At 42.2% G+C, this 27,932-nt stretch overlaps 1 protein-coding gene across 1 annotated transcript in view; it reads right to left on the minus strand.

Annotated features, from left to right (window-relative positions):
- Window positions 1–3,398: 3,398 nt before the first annotated feature.
- Window positions 3,399–27,932, minus strand: part of LOC116179986 — a 66,598-nt gene continuing 42,064 nt past the window's right edge. The window contains exons 5-24 of the mRNA XM_031499809.1: window positions 26,503–26,672; window positions 26,313–26,339; window positions 22,420–22,567; window positions 22,257–22,371; window positions 22,028–22,206; window positions 21,834–21,949; window positions 21,568–21,787; window positions 21,030–21,520; window positions 20,850–20,979; window positions 18,697–18,957; window positions 18,378–18,641; window positions 18,287–18,322; window positions 18,022–18,174; window positions 17,899–17,932; window positions 12,021–12,286; window positions 8,062–8,151; window positions 7,830–7,960; window positions 6,966–7,760; window positions 5,588–6,274; window positions 3,399–3,505 (exon numbers count right to left, since the gene is read on the minus strand). Coding sequence (XP_031355669.1) covers window positions 5,615–6,274; window positions 6,966–7,760; window positions 7,830–7,960; window positions 8,062–8,151; window positions 12,021–12,286; window positions 17,899–17,932; window positions 18,022–18,174; window positions 18,287–18,322; window positions 18,378–18,641; window positions 18,697–18,957; window positions 20,850–20,979; window positions 21,030–21,520; window positions 21,568–21,787; window positions 21,834–21,949; window positions 22,028–22,206; window positions 22,257–22,371; window positions 22,420–22,567; window positions 26,313–26,339; window positions 26,503–26,672 — 4,286 coding nt within the window. The 3' untranslated portion in view covers window positions 3,399–3,505; window positions 5,588–5,614. The remainder of the gene's footprint in view (window positions 3,506–5,587; window positions 6,275–6,965; window positions 7,761–7,829; window positions 7,961–8,061; window positions 8,152–12,020; window positions 12,287–17,898; window positions 17,933–18,021; window positions 18,175–18,286; window positions 18,323–18,377; window positions 18,642–18,696; window positions 18,958–20,849; window positions 20,980–21,029; window positions 21,521–21,567; window positions 21,788–21,833; window positions 21,950–22,027; window positions 22,207–22,256; window positions 22,372–22,419; window positions 22,568–26,312; window positions 26,340–26,502; window positions 26,673–27,932) is intronic.

The raw sequence follows: 27,932 nt of genomic DNA on the forward strand, positions 1-27,932 counted from the left end.
TTTTTTTCGGGCCAAAAAAAAGGGCAGTGTTATACCTTCCTTTTTTACCAAAAATCGACTGCAATTTTGACAACGCCAATCGATAGCGCTGGTCGAGACCTTTCCAACGAGGGGTCGGAAGGCATATCTACGACGCACCGTTCTCGAGATATTACGGTATGTCAGAATTTATGGTCGAAATTTCAAACCGTAATATCTCGAGAACGGTGCGTTGGAGATGTGCCTTCCGACCCCTCGTTGGAAAGGTCTCGACCAGCGCTATCGATTGGCGCGGGCAGAATTTCGCCAAAAAATTCAATTTTTTTTCGGGCCAAAAAAAAGGGCAGTGACCTTCCTTTTTTACCTTCCTTTTTTACCAAAAATCGACTGCAATTTTGACAGCGCCAATCGATAGCGCTGGTCGAGACCTTTCCAACGAGGGGTCGGAAGGCATATCTACGACGCACCGTTCTCGAGATATTACGGTTTGTCAGAATTTATGGTCGAAATTTCAAACCGTAATATCTCGAGAACGGTGCGTTGGAGATTTGCCTTCCGACCCCTCGTTGGAAAGGTCTCGACCAGCGCTATCGATTGGCGCTGTCAAAATTGCAGTCGATTTTTGGTAAAAAAGGAAGGTATTTCAAACCGTAATATCTCGAGAAGCTTTATGTGCCCATTAGAGGTCTTGTGAACTCCTTTCGGTCTTTAAGAAACTTTAAAGGCCGCACAATATGCTTCCAGTGATCTTAATGGATCTTTAAGCAGCTGTTAAAATCCATTAGATACGACCACTGATCACTAATGGCCCTTTAAAAGACCAAAGCATGTTCAACCACTTTTAAAATCCCCTAAGAATCTAGCATTTAAAGGCATTTACTAATCTTTGAAAATGTACAGAGACTAAAAGTTTGCAAAAGGGCTTGTAGAACCTTTAATAGTCTTTAAGCGTTTAAAAGCCTTTAAAAGTCTTAGTATTTCATTCCAGAAGATTCGTCTGCCTTCCAAAACATGGAGATTCTATAGAGGCTTGGAAAGGTACTAAAACTTTCTGATTAGTGTTTAATAGGAACCTGAAAATCCGTATGGAAATGCTTCCCAGAACCTCTCTCTATTTAGGATTCTTGATATTGTTTCATGTATGTGGCTTCCAGAGCATTCTAGTCCTCTAAATCCGTTCGATAGGCGAGACCTGCTTTTAGAAGGCGCTGTAGAAAGCGTCCCAAGAGATTCTGGAAAGACGCCTTTCTTCGCCACACAAAAGCATAGAAGAGCCTTACAAGTTAGTCACTATTTCATTTGGTGCCAAAAAATGAGCATAAAATTATTAACAATGACAAGGGAAGCAATTCGTTTTGTATCTACTGAGATTGTTTTACGACGCGTACCAAAATCTAAAGGACCGCCCATCAACGGGTAGCGTACGCAAAAGAATATTTTGTACGTGAATTCAACGTAGATCCCTTTCGCGCTGAAGAGGCGATTAATTGAATCAATTTTTAATTGGATAAATAAAGTACTGTACAAACAGAATGAGTACACATTGATAAATCCCTTATTTAATTACTCCGCCATTAGGGAAAGGGTTGAAGGGTTTTAGCTGCGTGATTATTAGATTACGATGTTATGCCGCATTTTTATTGACTTTATCTTAGGAATCGTGAAAAGTGAGCGAGTGCCTCGAGTTTCCGCTTTGTTATTAATTTAAATGGGATATTTGAGAATATAAGTGCATATCGTTCGCTTATTCGGCAACCCTTCGCTTTTTTATTAGCACATACACGAGACTTGTTTTTATATTCACAAATGCAGCCCTAGGGAACTCACTTACTCAGTATTGAAGGTTACGAAACGTAAAATCATCATGTAAGCCTTGGTAATAGCGTAGAGTAATACCCAAGTTCAATTTTGTAGTACTTCGAATTGCATGGACGTGCCGTATAGGTTAATATTGTCAGAATTGTTGATATATTGTACCGATTACACTGAAAATAGTCGAGACTAATTCGTTCCGAAATACTGATCGTGCTATTTGTCAACTGCACTCGATTTTTATTACATATTTATGCTGACAAAGCCGGAAACTAATTTCAAGCAAGCAAATTTATTTTATATCAACTGAGCTCAATTTTTATTACAAATTTATGCTGACAACTCAGTCAGTATGGGAAATATTTTTTCTATAGCAATCACATGACCGATGACGCAGGTCCAAAACAACATCCAAGATGGCGGATGAAGCGAGAGAAGCAGACAGACAGACGGTCCAAATAAATGACTGATTTAGTGATTAAAAAAATGGCGACCGATCCAAGATGGCGTCCAACCAAATGGCTCACTTAGAGACTAATAAAATGGCGACCGATCCAAGATGACGGATTTAGTGACTAATAAAATGGCAACCGATCTAAGATGGCTAATTTAGTGACTAATAAAGTGGCGACCGATTCAAGATGGCGCCCAACAAAATGGCGGAATTAAAGACTAATAAAATGGCAACAGATCCAAGATGGCGCCCAACAAAATGGCGGTCCACACCGCTCACTGGCTGTGACGTCACGAGTTCGTCTCTGATTGGTGTGACGTCACTTGCTGGTCCAGAACGAACATAGGTCTTCTACTGCGAGGTTTCTAGCCTTTCAATTTGTACAAGTGACGGTGTACATCCTCAACTAGCAACCTCAACACTAACAGTCTTCACAGAAGATTGTTCAAAAACGAATAACTGTATTTTGCAGTTTACTTTATTCGAATGAAATTGTATAAATTCACATTGTTGAAGAATGTAACAATTTATTAATTTTTTTATCTCTACATCTGATATAACACTGGGTATACTCCAAGGTAATAACTATACAAATCTCCTAATAATAATTAAGTGTTTATTTTGATAAAAAGTTCAAAACAGTTTTTTTTGTTAGTTGCAGCACCACACCAAAATCGAAAAGGTCTCTTTTAATAAATAAATTTTTTGTTTGGACGTCACAGTTCACAATAAGTTTTAAAGGTCGAACTTTGGCACACCATTATATCTTAATAATATCGATCTTCGAGGAGCATAAAAAATATCGTAAATTTTCAAAAATATGTTCACGTTTTTTTTCGTTGAGCGCCAAATATTGTTTATGCACCCGAAAAGTGTTAGTTACAAAATATACAAAGTGTTCGCAACATATTTGGCTTGAAGCATTCACAGATTTAATTACAAATTACAATTACCTTAACAATTAAAATGTAACAATGGCAGTTTGAGTATTTCAAAAATGCTTAAATTAATACGACACAAAATGCACATCGGTTTTGGGAGAGGGCGTTCTTTTATACTTACATCGAAATAGTGTAGAAAAATTTACAAAGGAATTAGCAGCTGTACCAAAATATTTTATAAAATGTCATCGTAGTGCTTATTTTTATTTTTGTTTTTGGATGCGAGGGCATTCAATGATGCTGCCTTGTAATTTATAGGTCCGTAGGAACGATAATCGACGTCAGCGTAAACCAGATCGCTGAATTCCGGCTTGAAGGGCTGCAACACAAGAGTAAAGGAAACTTACATTTTCAAAAAAGAAGCGCGCGATAAACTATAACGTTAGGTAAATGGGGCGTAAACGAACCCATCAGCGGAAGTTAAAAAAGATGTTTTTGTTTTATAAGTCGAGATTGCCGCGCGTTCACTTTAGACTCCTTTTACCTTTACATGACAGGAAATTGATTAGGTTTCAAGGGAGGGTTGTTAATGTCGTCAATGCATGATGCTCTAATGTACAATTATGCAACACAAGAAACTCGGGGGTATTACCTTTTTTTAATAAATATACGTGTCACTGCTCGTTGTCGTTCCATTCGTCTAAAACAGAATGATTATTGATAATTGTAGATTTGAGCAACACTGTTCTAAAGAAGGGTTCAATTTCTTACTCCACATCGGTCACATTATCGTATGGTTTCGCGCAGAAATACTGAAAATCGCAACGGGGGCAAAGGGGGTCAAATTCTTTCAAAATTGGGGACCACATTTTAAAAAAGTCCAAAGACCAAAGACAAAATCTAATCGTGAGAAAACGTTGGCAACCAGCGGTCGTTAAACTTGAAGCTAACGAATCCGAAATTAGTTTTCAAAATTAAAAAAAAAATTATATAAAGGAGGATAATCAAACACTCCCCATCTCATCACGACGAAATTTCGTACCTAACGGTTACTGAACTAGGAAGTAACGAATCGAACAATTTTGAAAATTCAAATGATCTAAGTCGAAAATGTTTGAAAACTGAATCAAAAAAAGTTTTGATTTCCACGAGAATATGGTACCTAAGGGCATACAAAGTCATTACTACCATTTTTTCGGTGTAAAATTACAATGTTCGAGATCATCGAAGATCAATGACCTCAATTGTGGTGTCAAAATACATTTTCAATGCTCTCATGGTCAGTGACCCCATTTTTGTGTTGTCAAATTGCAAAATTACAAATTCAAGGTCAATGACTGCATTTTTGTGGTGTCGAATTAAGTGTTTGAAGTCATCCAAGGACAATGAACCCATTTATTGTGGTATCAAATTACAATATCAAGGTCATATAAAGGCAATGGCCTCATACCTTAGAAAGCAGGTGACGATAAGGTTCAGATGAAAAGCTTTAGTTGTCGTATTTCATTTTATGGGGTGTCAAATTACATTTACAACAAATTGTAGAATCAAATTATATTTTAAAGGGCATACAGGCTCAGTGACTACATTTTTGCTCGCGAGTGCTTTTTCCGTTTCCACTCCCGAGCGGTTTTTTTTCGCTCGCGAGCGTTTTTTCCGCTCCCGAGCGGTTTTTTTGCGCACCCGAGCGCTTTTTCCACTCACGAGCACTTTTCCCGAGCGCTCGCGATCAGCCGCTCGAGCACTTTTAGGAGTGCTCGGAACTCGCAAGCGAATAAAACAACTCGAAACTCATGAGCTTTTTTGAACAATCCTATCGGGCGGAAAATAATGTCAGCGAATCAGTATTTTGTTATCCAAATATGATTTCGCAAGGATCGCCGTTTTTTTATTAGGTTTAGATGAAGAACGGGAAAGGCGGGGCGCAGAAAGGGTACCACGGACCTGGATACCCGACGCTTCGTGGCTAAAGGAAGATTCCCCTTCATTCGAATGTAAATTCATTGTCGGGTTCGGGGCTGTGCTTCAAGTAAGTAAAGCCTCGTTTCAACCAACACGATTATCTGCCACTTCGGGACCAATAAACAGGGGTGCTTTTTCGCTTCAGTTTTCGCTTAATTACAAACGAAACGCCTGAATCATTTAGAATTGGAGTAAGAAGTCGCGCTAATTTAAAGTAACGACGCTTACCCAACTGTAATAAAGCGGGATGATGTCCAACCCTATGAATAAACGAGGTCAGTTTTAATGCCCTAATATTAATAATTCAAGTGACCGTTATTACGCAATTACCCCCAACGAAAACTTTACGACGCCCTCGGGACCGCGGCGGCCTTTTATTCGGGAAAAACGGCGGCACGCAACAATTTGATTAGTGACAACTTTGTAATTAACTTCTCGCGAGTTTTGGAGTAAGAAATTTCGCCCTCAGCGGGAAGCGGTCGTTAGTCTAGCGACAAACCTGACACAAGTGCAGAGGGCGCTACTGTTAAACGTCGATCTCCTTTCCGACTTCGTTAAAGTTGAGAGTCGCGTATTCAGTCTTTGGTTTGGTTTTTGGTAATTGCGAGTGCGGGCTGCTCACCTGCGCCCCTTTCTTACTACTACTATTACTACTTTTAGGCATATCTAAATCGGCGTATACAATACCATTTGGTCGGTTCGTGTTTGATTTGTTTTTCGTGTAGAGCGGCTGAGGGTACTGCAGCTGTACCATCTTGTGCAGCTCGCTCGACGAGTTCTCCTGGTACTCGCTCGGTCTTCTCAGCACGAGCGGACCCTTATTTTTGTACTTGTCCCGCTTGTGCGAGCGACCGTGCTCCCGGTCGTTATAGCCGGGACCGAAATCGGACACGTAGCCGTTTCGCATCAGGTTCTCCTCGTGAACGTTCTTGATCGGCTGAAAGTAGCTTTCGGCCGTTTGGAACTTAAAACTGTGGCACTTCTGCAGCGGGATCTGGAAGTGCTTCTTCTGCTTGGTTCGGGTGGAGAACGATTTGCTCTTCGAAATCTGCTGGTCTTGAAATAGCGATCTCGGCAGGAGCTTCATGTGTTTTTGATGCGGAATCGTGGCCGCGTACTGTTGCTGAGATATTTGGGGACTGGCTACGTGCTTATAATGGGGCGTTGTTAATGTATAAAAAGCGTTCTGCAAATGGATTAGCACGAATTAGTGGTTAGTACATATCAAGCATGCGCCCGTAAGTCTGTAAATCGTTTTATCGGAAAGACAGGATGCTATTTTCAATCTACCAAAATTAGTACGCTTAGGAAATGGACTTTTAGGTCGTCCAGACAAGGCGTTTTGATGTTTTCATACTGAAAAAGGTGTATAAATATTGTTTTTCATCATGATTCAGGTATCAAGACATGTCACTAAGATCCAAAAAGCTTTTAAGACCGCTCAGGGATCTTCTAGAACTTTCTAAAGTAGTGCTACTCTCGCCCCAGTTAAACTTCCATTTCTTTGCATAGAAATTAACTAGGTTTCTGTTAGAGGCGCTTTTGTTCTAGAAGGTTCGGTAGAGAGAAATTACAATTCAAAGATAAAGATAAATATCGTCATGCAAGAAATTTGTAGAGCACGGCAATGAAATATTTCCGGGGGCGTTCTGGCATCTATCGCTCAATAGAACGTAATCGCCCTCCCGTACAAATTTATTTTGTCTCAATATGAAATTTATTGCCTTGTATTGAACTTTATTTTCCCTCGCAGCTTGATAAAAATTTTTCAATTTGGAAAGCTGTCTCGAACATATTGCCAGGTAACGATTTACATCTTACAACAGGGTCCGTGTAATTGGGAGAGCAGAAAGAAAAAAAAAACAACAAAAACACACCTGGTTAGTTGCGGGCGTCCACTTGTCGATGAGGGGCATTTGAGGGATGGGGATGGGATTTGCACTATCGTCGGTGTGCACTAAAGCCTCGGTGACAGATATCTCGACCCCGTTCTCGGAGCTGTTATTTGAGCTATCCAAGTTTTCGGGATCCCCCTTTAAGGAGGATACGTTTTCGTATACGTGGCACGAATTTTTTCGATGTCGCTTGCAACGCGGGGCAGGTTTCGGTGTTTCTGTCAGTCCGGTATTTTGCCCCATTATTTGTATGCCGTCTTTGATATCGGCTGACGCGGCGTCTACTTTTTTCGGTACGGCGTAAATTAAAGAGCGTCCCTTTGAGTGCTTTTTACACCTCATGGAATAAAAGGTGGGCGAGTAGCATTTGTGCTTTTTCAGTTCCAACGACCCGAAGCGTTTTTCGTTCGCGCTGGGGGGTTGTGTTGATTTTATGGTATTGACCGAATTTTCACTCGTTACTTTGAGCTGCTCGCGTCTGCCAATGACGCGATGCTTCTGGTACGACAAATCGGCGAAACTTCCATAGTTACAGTTCCCAGATGACGCGTGTGGGAATCTGTAGGGCACGGAGGGTGGTAGTTCACCTGGCTTCGGTAGGGGGCTCTCGGTACCAAATCCGTGAAACGACTGGTGCCTTTGGACGGGACGAATTACGCGCGAGTTCGGCTTAGCACTGTGCACAGGACGATACTGTTGGATTTTTAGGGGTGGGCTGAAGGAATTGGGGACGTTTCCGGCGTTGCCCTTCATAAACGGCGTTATAATCGAAATAGGCTGCAAAACATGCAAAATAAAACAAACAAAGCAAAATCGGCAATCGCTCACGAGAAAACCACCACTTACTTTATTCGGAGGGGTTTGGATACCATGAAAGGGAAGATTCTCGTAGAAACCCTTTTCGGGAGTAAGGGGCTCCGTTAAGCCGTCGTGTCCCCCCAATCTGTCCCTATCTGCTATAATAGATTGGTTTGGCACTGAAATCACAAATTACGGATTATTTTGAGAAGTTAAAGGTACAGCGAGCGTTACTAAAGCTATCGGCAAACAGCAAAACTGATTGAAAAAGCCTACGTACCGTAACCTGGCCGTTTTCGTTTCCTCGAGGCTACGGTCGGCTGGATTTCCGGGCGCGATGGCGGATTATTAAACCTCTTAAACGTCACTACTAAATAAAACGCATGCAAAAGTAAAAATGAGTAAACGCAAATGGTGCCACTGCACTAATTTCCCAGTCGCTTCCGTTTTATCAGTCATTGTTAAAGTTGGCGTTATACGACTGACTGTAACCTAACGTTTTAAGTTTAGGTGAAGAAGATACGAGCCTACTCATACTAAACAAAATAGTTAATTGCGCCCTTCACCTCTGGTGAACGTATCCTCTTCGTATAGCCACATCCAAGAAACAATTGTGTCACAGTGGAGGGGTTAAAATTTTTACGTACTTCATGTGTTCCCAACAGATACTAAACACAGAATTCGTCGTCTCCCGGAAAAAATTGGACCACCCCCTATAAGAAAGACGCCCAGGTGTTCAAAAATTGGTCAGCTGTTAACAACTTCAGAAGGGAGCAGGCGCACAGAAGAGAACATAACAGCTGTAAGTGCTGTGACAGGGAAACAGACGTTCTTCAGATAATATTTAATTACACTTGGAACGCAGAAGGATTTAATGGTGAACATCGTGGAGTTAGTATTCTGTTGGTACTAAACGGAGGAACCAAATAAAGTTATGGACACAATCCTTCATAAAGCTTAAATGCAGAGAAACATTCATATTCTCTTAGTAAAACGGTTATTAAAAAAGGATCAGGAGCACAACTTTTAGTTAAAAAATGCATCTACCTTTCCCACATTACCTTTACACTCGGAACTGCCTTACAATGCACGGCGGTAACAATTTTCGTTTATTAATTCTCTGGTATGGGCTTGACAGGGAAACATAAGTTCTTCGGAAGGCAACTAATTGCATTCAAAGTACGGAAAACTAAGACGCTCTGGAGTTTACAGAAAATATTGTAGAATTAACGGTCTCCTGGCAACAAAGCCATGAAAATCTTAGGAGCACAGAAGTAGGAAGGTGCAATTGAGAGTTTGCTCTCCCAATAAAACGCAAATGCGGCACTGGTAATAACGCAAAAGTATAGGAATTGTTAGGTTAGATTGAAAAGAGAGGGTATTCATATTTTTCTAGCAGCACTCGACGGTAACAATTTTCGTTTATGAATTTCTTGCTAGGGGTTTGACAGGGAAACAGAAAATCTTCGGATGGCAATTAATTGCATCCGAAGCACAACAATCTGAGATCCTCTGGGGTTAACCGGAAATAGTGGAGAATTTATGATCTCCTGGTAAAAAGGTCATAAACATGTTAGGAGCACAGAAATAAAATGGAAAACGCACTTTAAAGTAAGCTCTCCATAGGAATTGGTGAACTAAATTCAAGGAAGAGGGCTATTCGTATTTTTCTAGCAACAACTCGTTCCAAAAACCGACCAGGAGCACAGACGTAAACTACCCCTTAATAAAAAATGAACGCACGACAGTAACAGATTTTAGCTGCTTGGGGGCCTGACAGGGAAACAGAAACTCTTCGCATAGCAGTTCATTGCATGGGAAGCAGAGAAGGGTACGAACCTCTTAGGTTAACTGGAAACGATTTACAGTCCTTTGACAGCAAAACCTTAAAAAGGGTAGGAGGAGATAAGTGAATTGGAAAATTTCAAGATGGTACAGCTGTTGACAGGAGAAAGGTATAGGGTTTGTTATATAAAACTAAAAGAGGAAAGGAATTTATGTTCTTCTATTCGCAGCCCCATCCAAAAGACAAAAGATCAGGAGCACAGAAATGAACATTCCTTTAGTAGAAAACGAATGTGCGCTTCTTACATTATATTTACACCAAATAAGCCCGAATGATGGTATGATTGGCAAGTATAGGTCAGCCATGAGCGTCAGGACAGGAGAACAGAAGGTCTTCGGCTGAAAAACAATTGCATTTAAAACACAGACGGGTGAAACCCTCTGGCTAAAACTGGAAAATAGTGTGAAATTAGTAGTTTCCTAGGACCGCAAAAGTAAAGGGGAAATATGGTTGACAAGAAAATAGAAGTGGATGATAATTAATTTTTCCAGGAGAACAGAACTTTAACTGTGTATTACTGGATTGTTGAAAAATAAAGGGTTAATAGCATTAGCCATCAGATGCAAAACCGTGTTAGTATGACAGGAAAGCAGAGACCAATTAATTGTATTCGGCGCGCAGAAAAGTGACAGTATCAGGATCTAACTTCGAACAGTATGAGATTAACAATATCCTGGTTACATACCTTTCATAAAAAGGAATAGGAACGCAGCACTTAAATTGAAGCTGTGATTTATGTTCTTCTATTAGCAACCCCTTCCAAAAAACACAAGATCAGGAGCACAGAAATGAACATTCCATTAGTAGAAAACGAATGTGCGCTTCTTACATTATATTTACACCAAAAACGTCCGAATGATGGTATAATTGGCAAGTATAGGTCAGTCACGAGCGTCAGGACAGGAGAACAGAAGGTCTTCGGATGAAAATCAATTGCATCTAAACACAGAAGGGTGAAACCCTCTGGCTAAAACTGGAAAATGGTGTGAAATGAGTAGTTAGGACTAAGACCACAAAACTAAAGGGGAAAGATAGTTGACAAGAAAATAGAAGTGGATACTAATTAATGTTTTCCGGAGAACAGAACTTTAACTGTGTATTACTGGATTGTTGAAAAATAAAGGGTTAAGAGCACTAGCCTTCAGATGCAAAACCGTGTTAGTCTGACAGGAAAACAGAGACCAATTAATTGTATTCGGCGCGCAGAAAAGTAACAGTCTTAAGATCTAACTTCGATCAGTATGAGATTAACAATATCCTGGTTACATACCTTACATAAAAAGGACTAGGAACGCAGTACTTAAACTGAAGCTGTGATTTAAGTTCTTCTATTAGCAACCCCTTCCAAAAAACGAAAGATCAGGAGGACAGAAATGAACATTCCTTTACTAGAAAACGAATGAGCGCTTCTTACATTATATTTACACCAAAAACACCCGAATGATCGTATAATTGGCAAGTATAGGTCAACCATGAGCGTCAGGCCAGGGGAACAGGAGTTCTTCGGACGAAAATCAATTGCAGAATTTTTCTCGGAGTAGTAGTGGTAGTAAATTGTTGAAAAATAGAGGGTTAGGAGCACTAGCCTTCAACTGCAAGACTGTGTTAGTCTGACAGGAAAACGGAAACCAATTAACTGTATTCGGCGCGCAGAAAAGTAACAGTCTCAGGATTTAACTTCGAACAGCCCCTTGCCCCCTCCCCCCCCCCTCTCTCAATGGGAAGGTCTACCTTGCATGTTTTAAACAAGCGGCATTTTTGGAAGGGACCTAAGGGTTTTTCTGATGGAAGAAATTGCATTAGACGGAAGCTATAATTCGAACTGAAACTAGTGAGGTGTTAATACGTCCTTTGTAAAAAAAATCATTTCAAGAAGAGCAAGGAAATTGTTTCATTGCCTAAATTTGTTTGTACCAAAAGCAATAAAGAAGTGGAAATCTTGCGGAGAAGGTTTCAGAAAAGTTACAAAGACAATGCGCTGCGCCTCTATAATTTCCTGTGATATGAGCATGACTAAAGTGGCCCTTATCAATCGTGATGAATTCGCCGAGCGAGCGTTGATATTTGTAGAAACGCCACTTCAAGGTTCACGTAATTAGACGTTGAATAAGGTGGAGTTACGTAAACAGAATGAATGCACCGTTGTAAGTGCCCCGTCGTAGAAAATAACGTATTACTGCAACTGCAAAATAGGTAGGTATTACGCGCCATGAACGGAAATGATCCTCTCGCAATTTACAACCACTTCAACTTAGCTGGGTCGTATCTTTTCATTTTGAGCACGTTTTCAGTCCCCTAGTTTTTTGTTTGGCAAATTCAATGCTGAAGAAGTGCGCGCTTTACAATTTCGCAAGGGGGAAATAGTGCAGTGGTTAATAGTTTAAAGCGGTTACCTCCTCCAGGACTGTGGTAGATTCCGCTCGGAACCAGCTCGTGGTCGCCGAATCCTAAAATGTCCCGCAACTTCCCCAATCTGGCATAAACCTTGCTCTTGCCTCTTGCGTACTTATTATTTGACGTTTTAATCAAGGGCGGGGGCGGCGACGACTCGGTGCTTTGGCACATGTTTAAGTTTCGCATCGAATTCACGTGTACCAAAACGCCGGGTTTCAGCGGCCATTTCGCACGAGCGGCTACGTCGGGAGAATAACCGTCGGGCCTAATAGTTTTATGCCAGATTCACATGAAACAAAACAAACAAACAAAAACGCCCGTTAGACAAACATAAATTAATAGCCGTTAACTAAAGGCAGAAGAAGCATTACTAATTTAGTAACTGAAGCTCGTGCACGAAACGAAGTTTCGGGTTCCACCCAAGCACCAAACTTCCTACTCAAGGTGATATTGTAAATTTGTAATCATTTTACGTGCAAAGTGTAACATAAGCATTTTATAAAAGGGACTTTATTTGATAAATTTCTACCTGAATTTCCTAAATAAGTGACTCGTCCGCAAGGTACTAAAGGCAATCCAAGTACATCAGGACTTTGTGTGCAAAGGAACCTAAGAATTCAGGTTAATTGCGTTATTCAAGCCATTTTAAAGTTAATAGGAAAACGTACTTTGTTGTCGACGAGAGGGACCCTCAAACTATATCTCTAGAAATTTGCGTGTCTCGAGAAACTTTCGCAATTTATTTCAATTATTACATTTTAATGTTAAGGAGTGCTTAAGTTTTTATTAATTGCGCTTGCATTACATCATTTGTAAGGCGCTTATAAATTTGGAAGTTTGCCTTTCAGACAACGGCACTTGATTGTACGGGGAAAGGATAAATCGTTCGTCGCTTCATTAATAAAAGGCAGGTAATTTCTTGTTAGGTATTGTAATAAAAGGGAGAATTCACTTGTTGCGCTGTTTGCCTTTCATCGGTGCTCAAAGCTCTTTCGTTCCACAATTTGAATTAGATCATGTCAAAGGCACGAGCGTTGCGTGTCTTATGCGAGTAAATTTAGAATTAGATCTTTGTTGAGGGTTTCATGTTTACATACTGGCGATAAAAGCTTACAGTACTTTTTTGTTACGTCACAAATTCATATTGCAAAGGAAGCTTTTTAAATTCTCGCAATCAACTTGCGATAACAAGAAACAATGGCGCCTCTTAAGCAGCAGTATGAATATCTCCGTAAAGATTCATCTCATCCAAATATTTCCAGATATGTACTGTTACAGTAGACCTTTGAATCTTTTTCCTTCAGGTTCTACATTTTCCATGACTTCTTCTTTTTTAGCGTCTGTAGATCTCGTAGCTTTTATTGCTCAAGCGCTTTCTTTAAATATGTAACTATAGAGTAACTTTTGTAGCATTCCGTAGCATCTCCAGCTTCAGTAGGTTCTGTGGCTGATGTTTTAGTAGTTAAAGCGGATTTGCAACTCGAGTAGTTTCTGCTCCGTCTTCAGCTTCTGCAACATTTGCAAGCACAGCTTCTAAGATACCTGCACATTACACATGTTCTGTAAGGTCTGAATTTTTTGTATCTTCCTTAACATGTGCCCTTTCACATCGCTCCTGTAAGATCTGCAGGTTTTCTGGTTGCTGTAATTTTGGTAGCTGCTGTGATCCTTGTGGCTTATGTAGCATCTGTTCCCACTGCATCTATGGTAGATTTTGCTTTAATGTTGTGTCTACAGCGACGGTGTGGGGGAGGTGGATATGCCATACCCAGAGCAACCCCGGTAATATTAGTCGTAGGGAAGAGGATACTGAATATCGTATTCTCAATATGGGTATGGAATACCCACCCGCTGAATCTTTCCAAGAACCATTTCTCGTGTTAGTATTCATACGGTAATATTCTGGAAAAGACAATTTCACCCCTAAAAAGTATACGTTCTCGTCGGTGTCTCAATCTGCATACTGAATGTAGCACCGGGGGGTCTGGGGGGATCCTGGGTTAATGGTAGGGAATAGGATGTTGAATATCCTTTCTCTAAGACTATCCTAAACTCTCCGTTGACAGGGGGGTATTCCATACCCCCCAAACACCCGGCGATACGTTTTTTCCCAGAGTAGTTTAGACTTCACTCGGTAATTTTGTGAAAATGACCATTTCACCCCCACAACGTGTACGTACCTACCCGCCGGAGACTAAAACTGCAAACTTTACCATGCGCCTACTCAGTCTCCTCAAATTAGAACAATTGAAGACGTTTTGAGGATGAATGTAGCCCCGGGGGGGCTGGGGGGTATGGAATACCCCCCAGTACACGAAGATCCTGGGTTAATGTTAGGGAAAGTAATATTGGATATCCTTTCTCTAAGACTATCCTAGACTCTTCGTTGACTGGGGGGTATTCCATACCCCCCAGGCCCCCGGTGATAGTTTTTTTCCCAGAATCGTGTAGACGTGCTACTCTTCACTTGGTAAGTTTCTGAATATGACCATTTCACCCCCACAACGTGTACCTACTCGCCGGCGTCTAAAACTGCAAACTTTACCATGCGCCTACTCAGCTATTGGTCGCAAACCCCAAATCAGAACAACTGAGGACGTTTTGAGGATGAATGTAGCACCGGTGGGTCTGGGGGGTATGGAATACCCCCCAGTACACGAAGATTCTGGGTTAATCGTAGGGTAAAGGATCTCGGATATCCGTTCTCTAAGACTATCCTAGACTCTTCGTTCACTGGGGGGGTATTCCATACCCCCCCAGACCCCCCGGTGATACGTTTTTTCCCAGAACAGTTTAGACGTGCTAGTCTTCACTCGGTAATTTTCTGGAAATGACCACTAAATCAAACAACGGAGGTCAGAACAAACTCAGAGGGACATTTTGGGGGGTGAATGTGGCACCGGGGGGTCTGGGGGGTATGGAATACCCCCCAGTACACGAAGATCCTGGGTTAATCGTAGGGTAAAGGATCTCGGATATCCGTTCTCTAAGACTATCCTAGACTCTTCGTTCACTGGGGGGTATTCCATACCCCCCCAGACCCCCCGGTGATACGTTTTTTCCCAGAACAGTTTAGACGTGCTAGTCTTCACTCGGTAATTTTCTGGAAATGACCACTAAATCAGAACAACGGAGGTGAACGGTTCGAGGAAGAATATGGCACCAACTCAGAACAACTGAGGACATTTTGGGGGGTGAATGTGGCACCGGGGGGTCTGGGGGGTATGGAATACCCCCCAGTACACGAAGATTCTGGGCTAATGGTAGGGTAAAGGATATCGGATATCCTTTCTCTAAGATTGTCATAGACTATTCGTTCACTGGGGGGTATTCCATACCCCCCAGACCCCCGGTGATACGTTTTTTCCCAGAACAGTTTAGACGTGCTAGTCTTCACTCGGTAATTTTCTGGAAATGACCACTAAATCAGAACAACGGAGGTGAACGGTTCGAGGAAGAATATGGCACCAACTCAGAACAACTGAGGACATTTTGGGGGGTGAATGTGGCACCGGGGGGTGTGGGGGGTATGGAATACCCCCCAGTACACGAAGATCCTGGGTTAATGGTAGGGTAAAGGATCTCGGATATCCTTTCTCTAAGATTGTCATAGACTATTCGTTCACTGGGGGGTATTCCATACCCCCCAGACCCCCGGTGATACGTTTTTTCCCAGAACAGTTTAGACGTGCTAGTCTTCACTCGGTAATTTTCTGGAAATGACCACTAAATCAGAACAACGGAGGTGAACGGTTCGAGGAAGAATATGGCACCAACTCAGAACAACTGAGGACATTTTGGGGGGGTGAATGTGGCACCGGGGGGTCTGGGGGGTATGGAATACCCCCCAGTACACGAAGATCCTGGGTTAATGGTAGGGTAAAGGATAACAGATATCCTTTCTCTAAGACTATACTAGACTCTTCGTTCACTCCATACCCCCCAGACCCCCCGGTGATACGTTTTTTCCCAGAACAGTTTAGACGTGCTAGTCTTCACTCGGTAATTTTCTGGAAATGACCACCAGAACTTCAGAACACCAAATCAGAACAGCTGAAGACGTTTTGAGGATGAATATAGCACCGGGGGGTCTGGGGGGTATGGAATAGCCCCCAGTACACGAAGATTCTGGGTTGGTTATAGGGAAAGGTACACTGGTTATATTTTTCTCTAAGAACACTCTTCAGTATACTGGAGGGTATTTTCCGGTATTCCCTACCCATAATCGTTTTAACGAGGTAATTTTTACTCCAAAAACGAATGCGAACTCGAGGTCTCAAACTGCAATCTGCGACTGTCGCGACCCCTTCCACCTTCACCCCTGTTGGAGCTCGCGTGTCCCAACTGTCCTGTGTAGCTGCTCCAGCGAAACCGTACCTTAAGTAGCAGCTAGACAGGACAATTGGGACACGAGAGTTATTTGTATAGATCCTGCCATTTTTGTAGTTTGGTGTACAGATTTTATGGCACTTGAGCTCCTAAAGATGCCCTCTAACCTCACCACGATATTTCTATAGAATTTTGGAAAAAAATTGGAGCTTGACTTGTGCTCGAAGCTCGAATCGTTGTGGCACTATTTCCGAAGGATTACTCCTACTTTTAACTTTAAAATTATACAGTGAATTTTGGGCGCAAGGTATCTCCAGATTCTTGACGCTTTTATACTTCTGGAGCTTTTGAAATTCCCGAAATTTCTACAGGATATGCAGATGAAGTTCTTCTTCAAGCTTTCCTGTACCCGGGGGTTTTTGAAGTTCTTGTATTTTACACTGAAATTTTCTTTGGGGCATCAACTTTCTAAAGTGGCAGCATGCCTCATAAAGTTACTAAAGCTGCTGGGGCAACTACAATTTGGCAAGTCATGACATTCATTGAGTTTTTGAAGTTTCGGTACTTATACTCTTGCGCTGGTAAGCTATGGATATTTTCTGGGTGTACTTGAAGTTCTTATATTCCACATGTAGCTCATGAAGAGTTTGAGATCTAGGAATTGATGCTGTCCTTAAAATTCTTGCCGTTTTTAGAGGTGTTTTTGTGGATTATTTAAATTTAAGAAGTCCGCAGGTCTAAATTTATTAAACATCGCTACTCCATAGAAGTTCATCTGGTCCAAATATGTAAATACTTCGTGCTGTCCGTAGAAGTCTTGGCGTTCTTAGAGGTGTTTTTGTGAACTAGTTTTCCTGCGCTTGGTCCGTTTCTTTAAATTTAAGAAATGCACACCCATTTATGTGTTTAAATTACTCCGTAGTAGTTCATCTGGTCTAAATATTTAAATACTACTCGCGCAACTTTTTATTGTATTTAATTTTCAGAGTGAAATTTCAGATCTAGATGATCAAGTTAAGGGTCCCTCTCAGAAGAACTCCGCAAGGATTTCGTAAACTTTAACAAAAGCCTTGGTAAAGTACGCTTCCGCCGATAGACAATATCACAACTATCTTGAAATTTAAAATTAAATGTGCAATACTAATCTGTGATATAACGAAACAAACTGAACGTCTAACTTTTAAATAAAGGAAGCGAAAATGTGCAAGAATGTAACAACGAAAGCGAAAGTAAAAGGCACGCCACAAACACGTATAAGTACTTACACTAAAAGTGGTGGATAAAAATGTTGCTTACCTTAACCGATAATTGCGGGGGTTTCATGCAGTACGATAACAAATGATCATAAAACAAAACTCAAATCGGCAATAGAATCGAAAAATAAATATCACAGTTTTTATTGCACAGGATTAAAGACTACAAAATATTCCAAATTATTCTCCCCAAAGTCTTTCATTTTATCTATTTGCATGTGCCGGTCAAGCGACCTGTGAAACAAAGCAAAGTCCGCAACCTTCCCCATCAAAGCTACGTCAGGATGAGACTTACTTTTCGCGCTCCTCCATCTCCACCGGATTGTTATCTGTCGTTAGCAAATCAAAAGAGAAAAAAAAACGACACACGTTAGTAAATGGCGCCGGTGCGTTATCGGGATTTCGCGTGAATACTTACATTTGTTCCGCGCCCTCCTCCTCTTGCAGACGCAGATGATGATTATGATGATGATGCACACGAAGATGGCGCATAGAATGATGCCCACGACGATCACGATGAGTATCACGTTGTTGCCGGTGCCGAAGACGTGCCACCAGCGCGCCGCCTCCCCTGAAATCATGCCGTTAGTCACCGGTAGTGAAAGGCCGAAGTGCAACCAGGAGAAAAGTATTTGTGTGTGCACATGCACCATGCGCGTATAACTACAAATGGTTTGGTTTACCTGGAGCTCCCACTTGACTACTTTGCTCCTGATAGGCTGACGAAGGTGACAAAGTTAAAGCCGGGCCTGTGTCGATTGAGGGGTTTCTTACCGGTAACGTCGATGATGCACCTGGAGCCGGTTCCGGCGCTGTTAGTCGCGAAGCACTGGTAGGTGCGGAGCGTTTCGACGCCGGAGTGCAACAGCAGGAAGCCGCGCACTCCCTCCTGGCGCGTGTTGAGCGGCTCGTCGAGCGAGTCGTTCGCCCCCTGTATCTTCCACGTGAACGCCACCTTGTCGGGGTTCGCGTCGACGATGCACAGGAGCGCGGGGTTCCCGTTGTACTCCCCCTTCGTGATTACGCACTGGGGAGGATCTGCAAGAGCGTGATTAGTACTCGAGAAGTTAGTGGGGGGGGGGGGGTGATTTACATTGAACTTCTAAGTGCAACACAGCCTGAGCGATTCCATGCGTGTTATTCGCCTCACAGACGTAGCTGCCCGATTGAGATCTCGAGACGGGTGTTTCGAACGTTAGCGCCTGCGTGTACGAGAGGATTTTGCTCGAGTTCTGCCTCCTCCAGAAGTAGTGCAGGTGGGGGAAGCCCTTTCCGGTGCAGAAAACCTCGGGCGGGTACTTGCCCTCGACTACCGAGACGGTGTAGTTGGTGAGGGTCAGGTTTTCGGGGGGATCTGCAAGTTGACGGTTTAGCGGTTGCGGTCGCGAGTGGGGGTCCCTTAACTTGGCCCCCCCACTGAGAGATTTGATAGTCGTATTATTTTAAAATGAATGCGCTCATATGCGCCACCGATAATAACTCTTGCACCATTATCGTTTTTTAGAAATTCGAAAAAACATGGGGGGGGGGCAAGTGAACGTAGCCCCCCCCCCCAGTACGTATTTTGTCCCTTGTAACTAGGTCACCTGATACATTTGGTTATGCGCTCAATTGCGCCACTTGAATTAAAGCTAGCGCCATTACGGTTAAGCCGTGACAAATTTTCAAAAAGTGGGGGGGGGGCAACTTAACGTTTTTAAAAGTTACTTTTTTTTAACATCTTTTCATACGAAATTGTACTCTCAGGTATGCGCTGAAATGCGCCGTAAAAAGATATCTTTGCGCCATTCTTGTTTTTTGGTTATCCTTACATATATTTGGGAGGGGCCTATACATATATATATAGTCGAAATTTGGGTCTGATCGAAAAAGTACGAATCGTTTTGGATTCTACGCACCAAAATTAGTGAGAAAAAGTGTTTTCTCGAGAAATTTTGGAGCAGTCGATTTTTGGTAAAAAAGGAAGGTAATACATTGCCTTTTTTTGAGGCCGGAAAAAAAATTGTCTGAGATCGACCGGAAAAAAACATTATCTTATAGAGTTTGGCCCGTAGAATCCATAATTTCAAACAATTCCAAGATTGGGCTACTAGTTCAAAAGTTACAGCCCTTTGAATTTGTTTTCGAAATTGGTTTCTAGTCTATAACTTTTGATTGAGAAGTCTAATCGGAAAAGTATGAATTGTTTTGGATTCTACGCACCAAAATTAATAAGAAAAAGTGTTTTCCCGAGAAATTTTGGTGCAGTCGATTTTTGTAAAAAAGGAGGGTTATACACTGCCTTTTTTTGAGTCCCAAAAGAAAAATTGCCTCAGATCGATCCGAAAAAAAAATTTTCTTATAGAATATGACCTGTAGAATCCATAATTTCAAACAGTTCCAAGATTGGGCTACTAGTTCAAAAGTTATAGCCCTTTGAATTTTTTTTCGAAATTGGTTTCTAGTCTATAATTCTTTGATTGAGAAGTCTAATCGAAAAAGTACGAATTGTTTTGGATTCTACGTACCAAAATTAGTGAGAAAAAGTGTTTTCCCGAGAAATATTGGAGCAGATTTTTGTTTACGGCGCATTTTAGCGCATGATGAAAAGTACGATGTAGTAGAAAAGACATGTTAAAAAACGTAACTTTTGAAAACGTTGTTAGCCCCCCCCCCACTTTTTAAATTTTTTTATGGATTTTCCATAATGGCGCTAGCTTTAATTCAAGTGGCGCAATTGAGCGCATAACCAGATGTATCGAGTGGCACAAATACCGGTAGCAAAATGCGTTATGGGGGTTCCGTTCACTTGGCCCCTCCCAAATATATTTAAGGATAACCAAAAAACAAGAATGGCGCAAAGGTATCTTTTTACGGCGCATACCTGAGAGTACAATTTCGTATGAAAAGATGTTAAAAAAAAGTAACTTTTAAAAACGTTAAGTTGGCCCCCCCACTTTTTGAAAATTTGTCACGGCTTAACCGTAATGGCGCTAGCTTTAATTCAAGTGGCGCAATTGAGCGCATAACCAAATGTATCAGGTGACCTAGTTACAAGGGACAAAATACGTACGGGGGGAGGGGGGGGTTACGTTCGCTTGCCCCCCCCCCCCTAATGTTTTTTCGGATTTCTAAAAAACGATAATGGCGCAAAAGTTATTATCGGTGGCGCATAACGAGCGCATTCATTTTAAAATAATACGACTATCAAATCTCTCAGTGGGGAGGCCAAGTTAACGGCCCCCGCGAGGGGGGTGGTGAGCTAACATTCTACTTCCACCGGAACGGAGGCGTTGACCCCGTTGCCGAAACCGTTCGAGGAGCTGATGCACATGTAGTGGACGGTTGGGGCGGTTTTGGCGAAGGGATGCGTCGGCCAGGCGTCGACGTTCCAAATCTGAGGCAAGTGGTTGAGGGAGGGCGACTAATCTGGGAGGAGGGTCTTACCAAAGTGGACTCGATCGACTCAAAGTCGCCGGTCTTTCCGTTCGCGTCCCGAATCGTGGTTTTGATGTCGTAGAGCTTAGTGTTCCGCGTGTCAATTTGCTCGTTCTCTTTGAACCAGGATATGTAGCAGAGGGGAGAGCACTCGACTCGGCACGTCAGCGACATGTTCGGCTGAAAGCTTCTGACGTGCTGGTAGGTTAGGGGAGTGATAAACGTAGGAGGGGCCGACACGTTAATGAAAACAGTCGACGAATCGCTGATTCCTCCCTCGTTACTCGCCGAGCACGTGAAGTTGTTCCGCGTGTCTAGCTTGACGGGGTTGATCGTCAATTTCGACGAGGTCTCCCCGGACATTTTGTGAATTCCGCGGTACCAGATGTAGGTGAGGTTCTTGGGCCGGCCCTCGTGCTCGACGGAGCAGTGAAGGTCGACCTGTCCCCGCTTTATCACCTTGGATGGGGTGTAAGTCAGCTTCGCGCCGCTTGGGGGGTCTAAAAGCAGAAGACATGAAGTGTCCCAAATCGGCTTATAGGCTTACAGTAAACAACCAATTCGGTCGGCTCCGACTGAGCCCCCCAATCGTAAATATTCATCCCTCTGCAAGTATAATTGCCCGCAAAACTTTGGTCGACGGTAACCAAGCTGAGAATACTAGGGTCCACGTTACAGTAGAGCCCCCCGTAACCGTCCACGTCGTTCGAAGTGTAATTGCACTCGGGCAGCTCCTTCAGAAGATCGTCGCCCAGAAACCATCGTACCTAGAAGATTCGCATGTGAAACTCGCTCGACCACTGAAACGGATACCTTTAGAAGAGTCGGAGGATTACCCGCGACCACGTTACACATTGCGGTCACGTTAACCCCGTCAACCGCTTTGACGGGGGCCTCCGGGTCCATGATTACCTCAACCGTCGGGGGATCTGAAACGAAAGCATTAGCGCACGCAGAGGGTGGTTATTAGAACAGAAGCGGAGCAAGCGTGAACTTAAGACACTTACATTGCACGTTCAGGTACGCCGAGTTTTCCGACTCGGATAATCCGACGTCGTTCATACACGCGCAGACGTACTCCCCCATATCGTCTCGCGTTACATTCTTGATTATAAGGGGCGGATGCAGCGGCGTCCCACCCTCGTACTTCTCCCTATTTAAAGTCAAATTCTTGCCGTTCTTCATCCTGCAAATACGCGATCAGTTTTTGCGAAACCAGGCATCCTCGCGCCCTACCAATAAACCGCCTTAAGCTCCAAGGGGTTCGCCGTGTATCTGCACCCGATCAGTATGTTCTGCGCCGTTTCGTTCGTCGTCGTATTCTCCGGACTCACGGAAACGACCGGAGCATCTGCGCGACCGGTTAGTACCCGCCGACGTTCTACGGGAATCTACTTACATTTCACCTGGATCAGGACCTGCCTGTGGAAGAGCGCGGTCTTGTTGCGTATGACCGAATTCTCGGCGTAGCAGTGGAAAATTTGGCCGTTGTCGTATCGGGTCGCCCTGAACTGCAGCTGGCTTTTCGTCGTGAACGTCCCGTTCCGCTGACAAAAGGGCAGAAATTCAGAAACTTCGCAACGTACGAGCGAACTTTAGAGTAATCTCACGCAGCTTTACGTACGAGAGAACAATTTATTGCACTTGCGATCCATGTGTCTTCCCACTTTTGCATCTTATTAACTTCAGCAGTTGGGGTAGACTTAAAAGTATCGCTGTCTGGGTACGTTTAGGATTGCGAACCTCGTTTACATAAATAAACCGAATGCAATTTTCCATTTAAAGTTGAGAACGTCGAGATATTAAAATAGTTGCTTACGTTACCGTTTTCAAGAATCGGTGAAAGGAATTAAAAACTTGTTTAAAGTTTCACCGAGCATGAAACTTTGGTTTTAGCACAACACCTCCTTGGCAAGTTTGTTGGAGAGTGCTATTGTTTGTATTGTCTTTTGGTGACCAGGGTTTCCTGGAAACTTCTGCACTTATATTAGAGAAAGATCGATAAGTTGTATTGCATTGTTGGAGAGCACTCCGCCAGAAGCTCCCACCCATCGCAATATGCGATATAGGAACAGAAATAATTAAAAAACTGACGTTTACTCTCGATCTTCCGTACAGGTTTATACAGTCTAAATATACAATGCACTTCTCAGTTCGAGCTTTACTTTACGGAACGCACGTGGAAATGTTAATATTTCTTACAATACTGAACGAAAAAACTAGCGGGACGGTTTGAAAGAAAATTTCCACACAAAATCATCTCCGTAGAGGTTTATGCAATCGAAATACGTGACACTAAAAGCAATTCGCAAAATTTGTTAAGAAAGCTATCAATTGCTTTGGAAAGCACACACGTGAACTATGCGACAGGCCTCTGGAAAATCATAACGAGCAATCCCTGATTCTTTTGCAGAGCTTCGTTGGCCTAAACAGCTTAAGACTCTTACGGAGCACCCTAAAAGGCTCCACATAAGGAGCTTTGCGCCTTTTCATTGTGCTGTGTGTCGCATTCAGGCACATTTACACCACAGTGCCCTATTTGCCGATATCTCCGGTTCCTTTCCAGAGCTATTGAGGTTAATCTAGCTCGGTAAATGGCATAGAAAACTATGGAAACGGCCTAGTGACGTAGCATGGTTTCAAAAGGTTCATAATTACAAGAACGCAATCGGGGGCTCCTCGGAAAGCACTGGAAGGTTCTAAGTAGCCTAGAAGACCATTTAAAGGGTTGATGTGCATTCCTGAGGGGACCATGTCAAGCCTTTTTATGCCTTTTCAGGCCCTTTTAATCATTTTTAGGAGCCATTACCCAATTTTCAAAACTTTGTAGCTGTTTTCCGGAGCTTTTTCGGCACTCGTAAACGTAGAAAATCTTGACAGGAAGGTTGAAAGGGTTTTTTAATGCTCTACAGACCGCAAGGATTAAGGAGCATAAAAGGCGCCAAAAGGAAATGCAACGCCTTTTATACACTTTTCAAAGCACTTTACTTATTTTATAAGGGAATATACAGTTTTCCAGAGGTTTCGTACGCAATTTTAGTACCTACCCATAGCTTTTTGATGCCTTTCTAAGATTTTTCAAAATCTTACAGACTTTTCCACATCTTTCTATAATTTTTCCGAGGTTTTCTGGGATAAACCAGCTCGGGAAAGAGAACTAATGATTTGGGGAAGGCCTAGAAAAGCTCTAAAGAGATGATTTGGAAAAGGCGTAGAAGGCCCTATGGAGCCTCAAAATTCTAGAGAGCCGCCTTTGATTATCTCCGAAGTAATGTAAAGGACACTGAAATGAGCTTTAAGAGTTTGATGGGGGCTTTCATCTTCTTCTTACGTTTTACTCTACTTCTGGGCTTTTTAACTCGAGAATGGGCTTTAGAAGGGACCCTGGAGATCCCTGGCAAGGTATTAGAAGACCGTTCTGGGTCTCGGTTGAGTCCATTGGTCGCCTCTTTAGAGCTTTTGGAAACTTTTCGAAGGCCAGCAGAGACTCCTAGCGCTTTCCAGATCCTTTTAGGTCAAATAGCGTAAGCAAAGTCTTTTAAACCTTGTCCAATTCTGTTATTGGCCATCCGAATCAATCTAGAGCTTTTCTGAGCTTTTATGTCCAGTTTAGTACTTTCTAGAGCCTTCAAAGGTACTTATGTCTAGGTCAGACAATCCTAGATGCCTTCCAATTCATTTTAGATTCAACTAGCTCATCAAATGAAAATAAAGCTTTGGAGAAGAGCTAGAAAACTTCTATTATACATACTGAATAAAGCGATCTAAGGCTCTCTTTCGATTGCTCTGGTAATAACTCTATAAACCAATAACAAGCGTTTTCCAAAGCCCTTCGAGTACTTTGCAGAACTGTGGACAGCTTTCCAGAGCCACCCTTCTAGAGCCTTTCAATATGGAAAAGTATTAGAAGCATTTGGAGGCTCTCTATGAACCACTACTGTTTAAAGCGCTTTAAATATTGCGGAAAGCACAAGAGGCACCTGAAAAATTGTTTGAGAACTTTCCACAGTCATTTCAGGAACTTTAGGGGCTCATCCAGCGCTTTCTATGATCTTTCCAAAGTAAGGGAGAACCGAAAGCTCTGGCGAATACCTCAAAGGCTCTTGACATTGCGAGTAAAGGTCCTAGAAATATCTTGGTGTAGACGCTTTGTAAAGACTTTCCAAGGCCACCCTTCCCTTTTTCAAGGTTTTGCGTAAAGCCTTAATGCCGTTTACAGATTATTCAAAGTTCCTCTGACCCAAATACCAAAATTGCCAAACAGAGATTTCTAAAGTTCTACAAAACTTCAGAAAGGCGATCAAAGTCCCACTGGAAGGGAAAAAACCACTTACTAAAGTTAGAAGTCTCTTCTTGAACCGTTTGTGTGCTTTCCTGAGAGCTTTCTAGAGATTTCGTGAACTTTTATCTAACTTTTCAAGGACTTTCAAATTTTTATAGGTCATTTCTAGAGCTTTTGAAATCATCTAATTCAGCCACTAGAATAAAAAGCCCTTGAAAAGTCCACAAAAATTAGCAAGAACACCTCTTTGAGGGTTTTGACTGCTCTGGAAATCACTTAAAATCTAGAAGCACTTTAAAGGCCTTCAAGAGCCCTTTATGTGCTTTTTACAACAATCGAACGTTAGGAAGGGTCCCCTGGAAGGTTTTTGATTGCTCGAAACTTCGCTTCAAAGACCTTGAAAAGAGCTAGAAGTCCTGTATGCGTTTTCCAGTGTAACCGAATTTACTTCTTTTCTATGGAATCTTCAGTAGCCTTCACTTTCCAGTTTTCCAGGATCTTTCGAAAACCGAGCAAATCTAGACAATTTTACGAAATATTTATATAAAAGACCCCGGGAAATACCGCTAGATCACCTTAAGGGCATCTATATGTTTGATTGACCAAAAAGGGGGAGCTGACATCAGCGGAAAAGTCTTCTAAAACTGAATAGAAGCCAGTCTAAAAACCTTCAAAGTCCCTTAAGGGCTTTCTATGCTTTTCCTAAGTCGTCTCTAGAACTTTTCAGACCTTTGACAAACTTTCCAAATCTATTGACACTTTAAACCATCTCCAAAGTGTTCTAGTCCCTTCCAATGCTGCTTAAGGTCTACTAGATCCAGCAGATTAAAAAAAGTTAAAAAGCAAAACTTAAAAATGTCATGCCATTTAAGCTACGAATGAAGAAGGTTCGTTTTAAAATTATATACGAGATACAGCCTGGTGTTATTCTAAGCCTCATTGGGTTACACATAACTCAAAATCCACTCAACTCAACAAAATTCACAACGAGCATGCAGCTTGATACTTACGTTATCCTCAATTTTAGTGAGAATCGGCTGAAAGCAAAATTTCGATTTCGTTAAGACTCTTGTTATTCCCGAACGAGGAATTTCGTTAAGAAAAAAATTTCAAATTGCGTAGCTAGAGGGCGCGCTTTTACATTTCTTTGTTATAATGGAAAGGTGGTAATAGCGCTGAAAGTATGTTTGCGAAACTCACCATCGCCTCGGGCACGGTATGAACAAGGCTTTCATTCGTGATGGGCTTAGAGTTGTTGAACCATTTGACGTCCGCCGCGGGGTTTGCGCCGAAAACATCGCATATAATCAGAACGTCGTTACCCTGAACAACCTGCTCCTGATATTCAAGTTTCATGTCTGAGGGCCGCACTGAAACAAAGCAAAACCCATAATAATATTTTCATTTCCTCTCGCTTTACATAAATTCTCGGTGTGGGTAAAGTTCGTTTTCTATCGGACGCCCGCACTTCAAAGTCGATCCACTTTCGTAAAACGATGTAAATTTTCTAGGTAATGCTGAAATTTACGGATGAATAACGTGCTTATCGCAATTACTTTCCTACCCGGCAGGCTCCTTAGAAATACAAACTCATTGCAGCGCCATAGAGATTATTGCTAATAAAGGTCATAATAAGAAATGCAAGCATCATCGCTGCCCCATACAAGTTGTAATCATAAAGCTATTAACCGTAGGACCGTAAACGTTTGCACAATGAGCAGAAATGGTTTCTTTAATTTATGGCTCAGAATGTGACGTTGCAACGCAGATAGAGATCCTGCACGTAACTCCTCGGGATAACGAATATGAATACGTCACTGTCACGAAGCGAAGACACATCTATTAATTCGGCAACTAAAACGAGTTTACTCTAATTCCCCAAGAATTTTACCTCGAATCTCCCGCGGGAGCCACCGCGACAGTGATGCATCTGAGTAAGACACACACGCCAGTTGTCTTCTCACTGAAGGATGTCGAATTTTCGAGCGTTATTATAATTTATTAGCGCCCTTTGTGTTCGGCAATTAAAATCCGCAACGTGCGCACATTTTACGCACGAGATACGCGTGTCACACTACGTCAATTTGTTAAAAGTTCGTTTACTTCACTTTATTGATAACTCTATGTAGACTTCAAGCGCTTGGATTTCTGGGAGACCTAGAAGAAACTGCACCATGTAAGTTTTGATCCAACAGCCCCATCTTCAAACTGTTTTTTCCCGGTCGATCTCAGACAATTTTTTCTTCGGGCCTCAAAAAAAGGCAGTGTATAAACCATCCTTTTTTACCAAAAATCGACTGCACCAAAATGTCTCGGGAAAACACCTTTCCCTATTAATTTTGGTGCATAGAATCCAAAACGATTCGTACTTTTTCGATTAGACCTCTCAATCAAAAGTTATGGACAAAAAACCAATTTCTAAAAAAAATTCAAAGGGCTGTAATTTTTGATTTAGTAGCCCAATCTGGGAGCCGTTTGAAATTATGGATTCTACAGGCCACATTCTATAAGAAAATGTTTTTTCCCGATCGATCTGATACAATTTTTTTTTTTCGGGCCTCAAAAAAAGGCAGTGTATAAACCTTCCTCTTTTACCAAAAATCGACTGCACCAAAATTTCTCGGGAAAAC

This window comes from Photinus pyralis, unplaced genomic scaffold (genome assembly GCF_008802855.1).
Source record: "Photinus pyralis isolate 1611_PpyrPB1 unplaced genomic scaffold, Ppyr1.3 Ppyr1.4_LG9, whole genome shotgun sequence".
NCBI lineage: Eukaryota > Metazoa > Arthropoda > Insecta > Coleoptera > Lampyridae > Photinus > Photinus pyralis.